The sequence below is a fragment of the Gasterosteus aculeatus genome, chromosome 11 (genome assembly GCF_964276395.1).
Source record: "Gasterosteus aculeatus chromosome 11, fGasAcu3.hap1.1, whole genome shotgun sequence".
Lineage (NCBI taxonomy): Eukaryota > Metazoa > Chordata > Actinopteri > Perciformes > Gasterosteidae > Gasterosteus > Gasterosteus aculeatus.
In genome coordinates this window covers 2,381,320-2,393,571 of record NC_135699.1, presented here as the reverse complement: position 1 = coordinate 2,393,571, position 12,252 = coordinate 2,381,320, and the positions used below count along the sequence as shown (strand labels likewise).

The window sequence follows — 12,252 nt, the reverse complement described above, 5'->3', positions numbered from 1 at the left end:
ATGCCCCACAGACCTACTGCCGACTACTAACTCCAACCCCCTCCTCCACCCCCACTGCTGCATGGACAACACCAGTAACACGCAGTAGCACGCAGTACTACGACCACTTTGACCATTACATTACATTACATGTCATTTAGCTAACGCATTATCCAAAGCGACTTACATTGCATTTTCAACCCATGGTTTACATTTTTAACCCATCCCACACAGTGGGAGTCGTGTGCTGCCCCAAGGGCGCCCGGGGAGCAGTTTAGGGGTTGGGTGTCTTGTTCAGGGACACTTCGAAATGGGACGTGAAGCAGGCAGGGTTCGAACCACCAACACTGCGGTTCCCGGGGCACCCTCTCTACTCCATGTCGACGGTCGGAAACCAAATGCCTCCACATCCACTCTGAGGCTTTATTGTTGGAGTTTACTTTTGGCGTGTTACAGAATGAGATATTTGATAGTTGTCATCAGAATAAACTTCTCTCTTCGCAGGACACTCATGCAAACTACTTGGTTAGATTGAGGAATGGATCATCTCTTGAGTCAACATAACCATGGAAGGGATGATACTAAAGTGCTGAAGTTAAGTCACAACAAAATCCATGTTTCAACCATAAAGAGCAGCAGCCTCCTGGCTGAAACATTTCTCATGGTGCGACTCACCCATCTCCCTGTGTGTCTTTTAGCTGTCTTTTACGTGAACAAAGACACACCCAAGTAATTGCGTTGTCTAAGAACTTTTGAATCAGTCAGTTGTGGCTCTCCCGTGCACACGTACCTGTGGTACATACAGATGAACGGCAGAATCGGTAGTTGCAGTTCATGTGGCACGTGTTTGTCTACAGGGAGTCCGTGAAATTACAAAAAAAAAGACTTAACATGTTATCCACGCACATGCTGACTTTCTGCTTTGGTGCCCAAAGAGCAAACTACTTCCTACACTGACACGGAATGTAGGGATTAGGCCGAAAGTGCAGAGTCATGAAAGTAGGGCATTGTTTTAGGGTAGAACGGGTTGAAACATGCTTCACCTTAACCTCAGGTTCTTGTACTTGTGTAGTGGACAAATGGTATTGTGTGTGTGTACAATTGTCATGTGCACACCTCAGTGTATGTGTTTCCAGCTTAGTTCCCAGAGTCAATATCAGTGCTGTCCGCTCTTAGTTGATGAGTTGACTTAACACTCGTTTTAGCCTCAGTCAGGATCTCTTTAGTGAATGAGTTTTTTTCATGATGACTTAGATTTAAGATTTAAAGTCGTGTTTTTGTGTGATGCAAAATCCTCATAGGGTCATAGGGATCTGTTTACGACCATATGAGTGTCAGTCAACAAATAATTATTAAGTTGGGGGAAAGCCATCAACAGGCTGTCTCTGTGCGGATGTCTACGTACATATGTCTACGTACTGATATTATATATATATATATATATATATATATATATATATATATATATATATATATATACACACACATGTTGTATTGGTTTTACAAGGGTAAGAAAGCAAATTATCATTGTCACCTCCACGCACACAGCTTATTAATCAAGCGCTGGAAGCTATTGGTACTCTGTATCCGTACTGAAACAGCTGGCAATTGGTTCATCAACATGGAAGCCTGGATTTGGCTGAAGCCTGAGAGTCTGTTTCCATCTTCCGCTACCCGTGTTCCATCCCTGACCCCCTGCGTTGTCACACACTGCAACTCCACCAACTCTGCACCAACCCAAAGCCTCCACCTTGGACTGGAAGCCAGAGTCTGGGAGAAGCCAAAGGTGTAGCCATCGGCTACCCTTTAACCGTTAGACTATTGCAATAAAGTAGTATGAGCTGCACGCCAAAACACTACCCTGACCTTACCTTTCACTTTACTGCATGAATAGGACATTATGTCCTGCGTTTCTCCTGGGCCATTTTTTGTCGCTATAAACGATTCACCATCTGTCCTGTAAACCAGTGCCGCTCAGATTTAAACCAGCTCTACATATGTTAACTCTTAATACCTAGAAGCCGGCGTTCATGTCGTTCTAGTAGAGAAACAAAGTGATGCATGCTGCAGGACAAGAACTGTTTTATGGCGCAACAGCGTTTGCACCATTATGAATTTGAACACACACACATCTCTGGCAATCTGCCAGCGCACTGTGAGAAAAGAGTAACACACTCACACGCACAAACAACCCAGCATGCTATTGGATCCAGTGTGAGGCAGAGGCTTTAGTTTTGTTTCATCTAACATATATGAGAAAGGGAAGACACAACCCAACAACCCAACATTTGGAGTCCCCCCTGGATGTCTGTGATTAAGTACATTATTGTAAAACATGTGTACGGTTAGTGCAGAAAACTGGCGTGGCAGTATTCTAACCCAACAAAGACATAAAGACACTGAGTGGAGAGAGGGACAGAGAGATGGCTGAACAGATGCGCACTGACGCATCGGCAGTGGTCAAACCTTCACGCGATAATGCGATGGAGAGATTAAAAAGAAAGACCAGTGGAGGGGAGAAGGGATGGGAAAACACAGAGAGGAAGGGAGAAACACTGCAGTGAATTTGACATCCCCCCCAACCCCCTCCCCCTCCTCCTCCTCCTTCTCCTCCTCCTCCTACAAAACACTTTTAGAGGGTAGTCTTACGCGCAACAATGCGCAGTGGACATGTGCCAAACAACGAACAGCTGCACAATTAGAGGAAAAAGAAAGAAGGAGAAAATGCGAATGGGGGAGAGGGGGGGGGGGGGGGGGGGGTACTTGTCCTGCTACTCACCCGCGCGTATTTGGAGGAGTACGGGTCCTCGAACAGCGCCCACATGAAGGGTCGCCAGTTTTCCCACCACGTCGTCCTCCGACCGTCCTCCTGCATGCACAGCCGCTTCAGATCACCGTCCGCCCCGCCGGTGAGCGCGGGGTCGTCATCCGGCGCGTCCGGCTCGGGTTGCTCGAAGCTGTCCAGGGCTTCCTCGGCGTCGCGGTGCTGCCGGTAGTTCATCCAGCAACACGCCTCCACGTCCGTCTCGTCGATGCCCCAAAAGGCAAGCTCCTCCTCGAAGAGCGGTCCGCACACATCGTTGGGGCAGTGGAGCTTACCGGTGCGGTAGTAGTTGAGGATGAAGGCGAAGGTAGCCGGGTGGCGGTCAAAGAAGAACTCGTCGCACTTGGGATCGTAGTCGAAGTTGCTGTAGGCGTCGGGTTCGGTGAGCCAAGACAAGCGCGTGCCCGGTAGCGTCTTCAGGGTGCTCCGGTAGGTCTCGTGTCGGATACCACCGCAGTTGATCACGATCTTCTCGCTATCTGACGCCGAGCAAGTCATGACTGCACTGGAGCATGCTTCAGTCGGTGCGCCCGACTGCTGCTGCTGCGGCTACTGCCCGTCCCCATCCACCGCCTGGTCCCTCGCTCGGTAGACTACTGTTATACCGTCCCGGCAAGGAGTCACAGGGCCAACTGAGAGGAGGAGAGGAGAGGAGAGGAGAGGAGAGGAGAGGAGAGGAGAGGAGAGGAGAGGAGGAGTCTGCACCTGTGTGTGTGTGTGTGTGTGTGTGTGTGTGTGTGTGTGTGTGTGTGTGTGTGTGTGTGTGTGTGTGTGTGTGTGTGTGTGTGTGTGTGTGTGTGTGTGTGTGTGTGTGAGAGAGAGAGCGAAAGAGAATATGTGGGCCGCGGATTTTATGAATCAATAGTTTCCCGCTGAATCTGACAGATTGACTGACTGATTGAATTAATATTACCGCATCATTTGACGTTATTGTCCAACTGCGAAGCAAATATATTCATATTGTGGATCTTCTGCATCCTTGGACTGAACAGAAAACAAGTAACAATTAGTGAACTGGATGCAGAGAAAAGGATAGAAACTATAATTATTTTTTTTATTTTTTTTACAGTAACGGCCTCAAATACAGAAAATAACAAAAACACTGACACTGTCACTGACATGTTTGCTTTTGAGCATTGTCATGATTGTCATGTTGCAATCAGAATATGCCAACTGTGTGTCTGACAGTTTCAAAGGAAAGAGTGAGCGGATTTCAGTGCTTACTGCTTAGTTGAGCTGCGGCTATTTCTTCATCTCCCTCCTGGTCACACCTGCACCTGAGGCATGTTTACTTGGTCATTCAGTTCCAACTCACTAAATTGCATTTTTCCTCTCAACTGTGATATGTTCGCTTCTGGAAAACTGCTGGTTACTGAGAAAAGTAATAATGTAAAAACAATGTGTCGGTGTCCGATACTGCTTGGTGTACATTCACTCCGGCCTCCCCCCTGCTCGTTAAATACAGAGGGTCCTTCAGCATCTCGTGTAGATGTACCGCACTTTCAGCTAACCCCAATGTTGACCCGGCCACGTTAGTCCTATGAATTGCTGTCAGGTCTCTCTAGTGACCATCAGGGGCCGGCTCCTTCTTCGAGAAAGAAGTCTGACAGTATGAAGAAAATAGCCACTTCTTCGTTGATTTATCATCTCTGTAAACATTATTTCAAATCTTATTCAATATAGCATGATGTCCATTTAGTGAATTATAGTCCATTTAGAGTCAATTAATCCGTGAACATGAATATGCTGAAGCGCGGGGCTACTGGGATTCACAGGTTGATGCCCTATCAGAGCTGTTTACTGCGTCTGTACTTCACTCCTCCTGATTCCAAGTATAGTAACGTATTTACTTTTGGTAAAAAAACATTATGGGACAACAGTAACCTAACAAGGCGAGGGGAAATAACGAACAACGTCAATCCACAAAGCAATGGGTGGCATCACAATATGTCAACTTCTCATATACCGTCTATTGTCATTCGCCACATACGTTGTATTTTCCAGCGGCAGTCTCATAAGTCATTGCTCACATGATAACGACCTATGTCAACAGTGCTCCTAAAACATACTAGCTTAGAGGGTTGAGCCGTACCCGGAGGATGACGCTTGGTCCCAATCCTGTCTTCTGACCCTGGATGCACGGCGCCTTACAAGAGTGCATGCCGTCAAGGATCCATTTATATCACTGCATTTCACCCTCTGCCACTTAATATTATGTACTTTTGCCCAGAAAGGATCAGCCAGAGTTTCTCCGTGGCTCGATCGCCTCCTGCCAATCCACTCAGTGGATAAACAATTTTTGTTCCTTTAATCGGGTCTATTTTTTCATTAAAGCATGATCACTGATTTGTCAGCAAACATTACCTTAGCGATAGGTTATTGTTTGTGATTATTACAGACAAACAAAAACAATAAAGAGTGACTTTGAGACTCCGCACTCCCTCACTATCAAACTGGAGGTTGTCATCTCCAATAGACCCTGAGTCAATTGACAGCACTTAAGGACACTTACCAGACTAAACACAGCTTCATTTACACAACTAGGCTTTCTCCAATAGTTCTCACACACAGCTGAGTTGTAACTAAACATCTGCCATCACTAACTGCTGGGTATATCTGTTGCAAAGCAAACTGAACCAACTTAAGGAGCTAACGTTAGCCTGATAAAACTTTACCTGTTTAATAGAATAAGTTAAAGAGACATTACAGCATACATGACTGGAAACATAGAGGTTTTGGGACAAAATGCAAATGTTGGAAAGGACACTTCACAAAACGACCACTGGTATTAAATTACAATAAGTGAAGTCAAATCAACTCAAACCTTAGTTTGGGATGCCAGTGGGACTTCCTGGTAAGGTCACATATTTGATTGGCCAGACCCAAGCAACATATTTACACATCACGAAAGTCTTTTCTTAGACGTTTGTGAAGCTTCACTGGTGAAACCATTAGGTTAGAACTTAGTGATGAATTTATGAAGCCCTACACAGGCTATTTGAACTGGTGCAGATTGCATTTTACCGTAAATGTCAAGACGTATTAACATTAACACGTACTTAAAGCTGCTCATTCTGTAAAACTGTTTCTTTCCATGTTTCAAATTATAGAAATAATTTTGGTATCAGGATTTTTATTTATTTTTTTGTGTTGTGGGTGATAAAACCATCCATCATACGTATTGTATATGCAGTCAAAGAAACGTCCATGCAAAAGAAGAATCCGGAAAAGGAGTGCCAGTACCTCAACACTCATTCAAGATTTGGATTGGTGTCGTGCATGGAAATGAGTCTCCTTCATCAAAGCTCTCTTGTGTCCTCTCGATACCTCCTTCATCTCCCTCCCTCTCTCCCCGCTCTCTCTTTCTCGCTCTCTGCTGCATCACTACCTTACTCCACACCGTCTTTCAATTTACTAAAACACTCTGCTCGATTAGAGTGGAGCATGAGGGGTATGATAGAGTGTTGCATGCCCACCGCCTATTCCCCCCACACTCTCTCTCTCTCTCTCCCTCCACCACCAGCGAGAAAGAGCGAGAGAGAGAGGCCAGAAGCAGAACGAGTATTTGCTGAGCTCCACAAAATGGGGGGAAAAGACTGCAGACCGTCAAATCATTAGTGCTCTCCCAATTCTCTCTCTCTCTCTCTCTCTCTCCCTCTATTTTTTTTCTCACACGGTGTATTCTCTCCATTTCATCTCAACCTCCCCTCATCATCTCTTCTGCTTCCCTCTCTTTCTCTCTCTCTCTCTCTCTCTCTCTCTCTCTCACACACACACAAGCACACACACACAGCAGTGCAGAGCTAATGTGCTGTGTTGGTCTGTTGAGAACAGTCCACAGCACTGTGTTCCACTGTATATAGTCCACTACAACGTCACTGAAGCACTCACATTTTACCAAGGCCACAATGTTCTTGTAGGCTTTCAGTCTTGAAAAATGTTGTGTATCGACAAAAATAGATATATAGATTGAGAGATAGATGGAAAACGGATAGAGATCTGCATATAATAACATCACATAGACAGCCGTCTATATGATCAGAAGAGAATCCATATTCAGCACCATGGACAGCGCCCCCATCGGCAGCCTCCCCGGAAAAACACATGCTACATTTGAATTGTTAAATAAATACCTACTAACGTCTATTCCTAATCACTATTCCTTCGCCTTGGTGGAAAACATCACAGGGTCAAGGAAAGATGGTTAAGAGAATTCATGTGGAGTTAGGAAAAGCCAACTCCAGTGTTTAGGGAATCTGACTCCACTTTCACTAAGCTATGTACTACTGAGACGCATGTTAGTGACGTCAGTCTGCAGCGGCAAAACTACAATTTCTCCGAAGACTACAAAGAAGCGCATCTTAGTTGCCTTCGTCCATGTGTTGTTATAGTGCTGATTCATTTGACAACCGGGTTCAAAGAAGTACTTTATTAACAAGGTTCAATATACATTATTATCTCCTTTCCTTTTGTAAATGATGGTCTAGTTGTTCCTATGCTAAAAGAGCTAACTAGGGAAGCATTGAAGCTCCTTTCCTTAGCATTCGATGATTCGAACAACTCCTATCATGGCGGCCACTTGTCATGTCCAAGAAGTGGTGCTGATCAGGTTGTGTAGTGTCTATGTTGTCTGGTGATTTCCTGTTTTATTTTGAAAATTAAGCTTCTTTTCAGGCAACTTGGTCCTTCCCCCTGTGTGCCAGTCCGATTGTCTGCCCTGCCCCTGATCGTTTCCACCTGTGCCTTTACTCTGTCTGTATATATTGTTTGCGTCTCCGTTTGTCCTGTGCCAGTTGGTCTTGTCCCATGTTAAAGAGAACCCGTGTTTACCCATGTCCATTGCCAAGTCTTGCTACATTTTTTGTACTGTTCCGGCTCGCTTTCTGTTCATTCCTTTTTCAGCCTAGTGTTTATTTTCTAGATCCTTTTTTTGTTTTTAGGTTTAGTATAGGGTTTTTTTCCCTCTGCTGAGAGTGATTTTCTTTTCTTTTGTATATACACTTCCGGTCGTGACACCACTTACACTGGGTAATTTCACTCAGTTCGGAAGCTTCCTAAGCAAATTTCACAATTCCCATCGAGCCACAAAGTGGCACAATCCACTTCTTTCCACATAGGACCTTGTCAGCCACGAGGGGAGGTACTGGCAATAGTCTATGAAAGGTACGAATAAATGATTCTTTATTGATGTATAATTAATGTCTTTTTAATATATAGCAAACATTGAAAGGGACTTCATGTTCATTCCTGCCAGATGGAAGGGGCACAAAAAAATTTTGTCCAGGGTGAGAGGGGTCGGCTACGATCTTTTGAGCTCTGGAGGGACGGCAGATTGCAGCCGATAACCCTCTGCAGAGCGGATGACACGCTGCAGCCTGCCTTTGTCCTTGGCTGTTGCTGCAGCGTACCAGACGGTGATGGAGGAGCGGAGGATGGACTCTATAATTGCTGTGTTAAAGTGCACCATCATCGTCTTTGGGACACCGCGGACTCCACCTTCTCTCTCCCTCCTGCATCCTGGAGAAAACCGCTGACGAGGCGAGCGAGGTTGACATGGACGTCTTCCCATGGAGGACTCAACGGTAAACCAGCAGATCACTTTTTATGTACTAACAATTGGAGCTAGACTCCTGCTTTAAAGTTATTATAACAAAAGGTCATAGAACCCCATCCGCCTAAAGTGAAGCTTAAGAAAGCTTTTACATCTGACCTAATCCAATAAGATCCTTATAATCTTATTGGTCAGAATATGTAACATTATATTAATATATTTCTGATTTTTTTGACACATAAAATAATGTTTCAGGTAAGTTTCGACTACACGTAGGATGGTCAATTTCAACAACAACATAATCTTTTTAACTTGTGGCTTGACACTAAAACTAGTTGAATATATATATTTCTCCACTTTGGGAGCAATTCAAACTTTTTAAATTAATATAATTAATACATATTTAACAATCACATTTTGCAGAATGTAATTTTTTTCTGTCACTCTCCCCAGTGGTACACACGTCCTCTCAGACTGTTGCGCCTCTTTTTTTATTTTGGAACTAAAAATTAATGATGGACAGATGTACTCACTCCACAAACACATGCCGCTCATCCACACACACACACACACACAACCACTTTTTCAAACACAAACCTTTGCAAAAAAACTAGATTGACAAGCCATTAGCACATGCAAACGCACACACCCCTATACCCACTCAGTTAATTAAGTTAAGATGCTGACTAAGGAGCTACAAAGCTCTTCCCAATATGAGAGTGAACACATAGCATGGTAGGCTAGGATAAAGCAAAGTCAACCTGGAGACATCAGTGTTTCTTTTGACATTGCATCAAATCAGAGACTGGAGATGTCCTTTGCAAGACCTCTTTTGAGTCCCCGTTCAACCAGCTCCAGTGACACTATTGAAGGCTCCAATTAACTTTGTCAGTGACAATGAATATATCGGGCAGGAATTTGAGTTTGCACTCACCCAGGTTACAGTGGCCTGTGTGAAATAAAGTCTTTATTTACTTATTTTACCTTAGTGTTATCAAACAAGTGTACTTATTTCAAATAACAAACATACATATTTTAATCATACGAAAATCTTTTCTTTAAAAAGGCTTTTCTTAGCAGATTTTTTTCTTTTAGCACTACCGTAAGTACTTTTGTTTTATAAAACTAAATACCTGTGAACTAAGTTTGTACTAAACCAAGTATCTGTCGTGTAGGGCTTCTAACTTGGCCCTTTTAGTTTAGATCTCCGGGGAGCACAATCACCAGACTGAAGGATTTGGAAAAATACGTTGATTATAATAATTTTTATTTAAAAAGGAGCATTGACTTCTGGGCAGGAGGCCTTATTGTTTTGGCCCGTACCCTCTCACATACATGACCATGACGGTAGCCAGGCTACTATGACCACCCCAACAACACAGCACCCCGAACTGCACAACACGTCAGCTCTATAGCACCTTAAATGCACAGTAATTCATAGTACAATAGTCTGCACGACAATTCAAAAACTAATAAATGGCACGGCAGTTCATGGCACGATAAATAACATAGCTATTGCCCAACCCCATCGATAGCGCAGCAATTCATGTAATGTCCATAGCGTACACGCAGAGCACAGCACACGGTTCCACCGTTGTGACAAGAGGCATGCAATTAGAGGAGGGACCGCCCTATTGCGCGTCCCCTTACCTGTCAATGTCTCCGGTAAAAAGAAGGAAAGAAATGTCCGTCAGTCGCTCTCGCCGACCGAGAAAATATGTAAGGATTATCACTATCTCGCGCTCCGGTCCCCCCAGTAGTCTGGCCACGACCACTTGCAGATCCCGGTGCAGTCGCATACCCCCCCGCGGATGTTGTCTTGTGCTGCGTCGTCGGCGTGTCCGGAATACCGCACGCCCTTCGCCAGCTCCGGTCTACCAAACCTGACGAGGAAGAGACATTTCTTCAAAATCGCATTGGCCTCATACTGCGCCAATCTCGTGCTTCAGGTTCCGTATAGTTACGGCCCTTTCCAGGGCCTGTAAACATGCTCGGAGAATCGTCGGCACTTCCTGGTCTCCGTTCTCCCGGGCCGCCGTGTTGTTGTCGTTCCTGTTGTTGCGTTCCTCCCGGCTTCTTCTACTTTCTTGCCTTGGCCAATCACAGTCCCGCAATCAGTCCCATCCTTTCGGATCACAGCTGTCCAACTCGGGGTCAATTATCTCCAGTCCTTTCCCGTTCTTTTACATTTACCCATTGCACACCCGCCAATTACATTTACAATGGTTACCACACCCCGTACGTGACCCCCCCCTGCTTTACCTGTGGTCGTCCTGCCAAGTTGGCCCCCTGGGACCTATGTGGTCCCTCCACCTGACCTCCCAACCTGGGCACCATCTGTTCAGGGTCCACCTCATCCTGGCCTTCCATTCTGGCCTCCCCCCCGTTCCTAGCTTCCTCTGGGCCAATCGGTCTCCCTGGAAAACTCAAAAGGCCACCAGCCCACCCCATGGTGACTAACCTCATTACCATGACCACCCGCCACCTTACCCGAATCTTCGTGAGCCCCTTCCTCCGCCTCCCACTCGATCGGTTGTACATGTACATGGTTGTGATGAATGGTGCGGGTTGGCCCATCTCTTCTTTCAGGTCTAACCACATAGGCTGGAAAGGTGAAGGCTTTATGAGGACAACAAAAGGCTGGGGGTCCCAATGGGGCCCTAGCTTACCCCTTGCACACCCGCGGAAGTTCCGGATGAGGACACGCTCCCCCAGTAGCAGAGACGTTGCTTTGGCTCCACGGTTGCGCCGGTTCTGGTCCTGCTGCTGTCTGTAAGCGTTTTTCAGCCGGTTACAATGTCGTATCAACCACTCCAATGGTGTACCAGTGTCCTGGGGCCGACATACACCCCACTCCTGGTCCACTGGCAGCATGGCATGTCGCCCGAATAAGAGATAGAACGGTGCCAGCCCAGTGCTGCTATGGGGCGTGTTATTGTAGGCATGAACTAACTAATGCTCGTCCCAGCGGTCCTGTATGGTTGGGCCGAGGGCGTTTAGGAGCTTAAGTACGGTTTGGTTCATTCGCTCACAGGCGCCGTTTCCCTGCAGCCGATAGAGCGTTGTCCGTATCTTCCGGCAGCCGTACAGTGCACACAAATGCTGCGTCAGTCCCGCCTCAAAGTCCCTCCCCTGGGTGGTCAGAACACTCTCTGGGCACCCGAAGGGCTGAAACACATGGGCCCATAAGGTCCGTGCAGTTGTGGCGGTTGTCTGATCTTTGGTTGGTACTGCAAAGGCAAACCTTGAAAACAAGTCAACCATCACTAAAATGGTATCTATCCCTGGGGCGTGCTGGCTCTGGACAAATAATCCAGAGCCAGCACTTCCCACGGGTAACTGGACTCGATAGAAGTTATTGCCTTGGGATGGCCACTGCTGATCAAGCACAAGGGGCACTCCTTGGCCCAGTCTTGGTTATCCCGGATCATAGATTTCCAGAAGAATCGGTCGCGTAGGGCCCTCATTAACCGTCGACCCTTAGCGTGCGCCAGGGACTCATGGTACCTGGTCCAAACTAACCACCTCTCCTCTGCAGGCACCACAATGACCGCCCCTGTCCCTTTTCCTGAGGGGTCTCGCCACATTAAAACACCTTCCCTCACCTCTAAATGTTTAAATTCCCCCATACCCCTCTACCTGATGTCTCCAGGGGCTGATACTCTACCTAAGTGGGTCTTGGGTCAGACTGCAGCCACTACTACTACCAATTCTGGGTCTGCCCGCTGCTTCTCCCTCCATGTCGGCTCCTCCAGCTCCAGCCCAGGTGCCTCTGAGTTTTGCCGCTGTGCTGCCCGGAAGTCTGGACTGGGCGTCGGCATTCTGATGCTCTACACCAAGCTTGTGGCACAAAGAGAAATTGAAATTAGTGAGCTGCGCGACCCACCTTTGTTCCAAT

At 46.3% G+C, this 12,252-nt stretch overlaps 1 protein-coding gene across 5 annotated transcripts in view; it reads right to left on the bottom strand.

Annotated features, from left to right (window-relative positions):
* LOC120827228 (voltage-gated potassium channel KCNC1) overlaps positions 1-3,447 on the bottom strand; it is a 78,891-nt gene extending 75,444 nt beyond the window's left edge. For all 5 annotated transcript variants that reach the window (XM_040189940.2, XM_040189937.2, XM_040189938.2 and 2 more), the window contains exon 1: positions 2,759-3,447. In XM_040189940.2, coding sequence (XP_040045874.1) covers positions 2,759-3,301 — 543 coding nt within the window. In that variant the 5' untranslated portion in view covers positions 3,302-3,447. The remainder of the gene's footprint in view (positions 1-2,758) is intronic.
* Between the last annotated feature and the right edge of the window lie 8,805 nt (positions 3,448-12,252).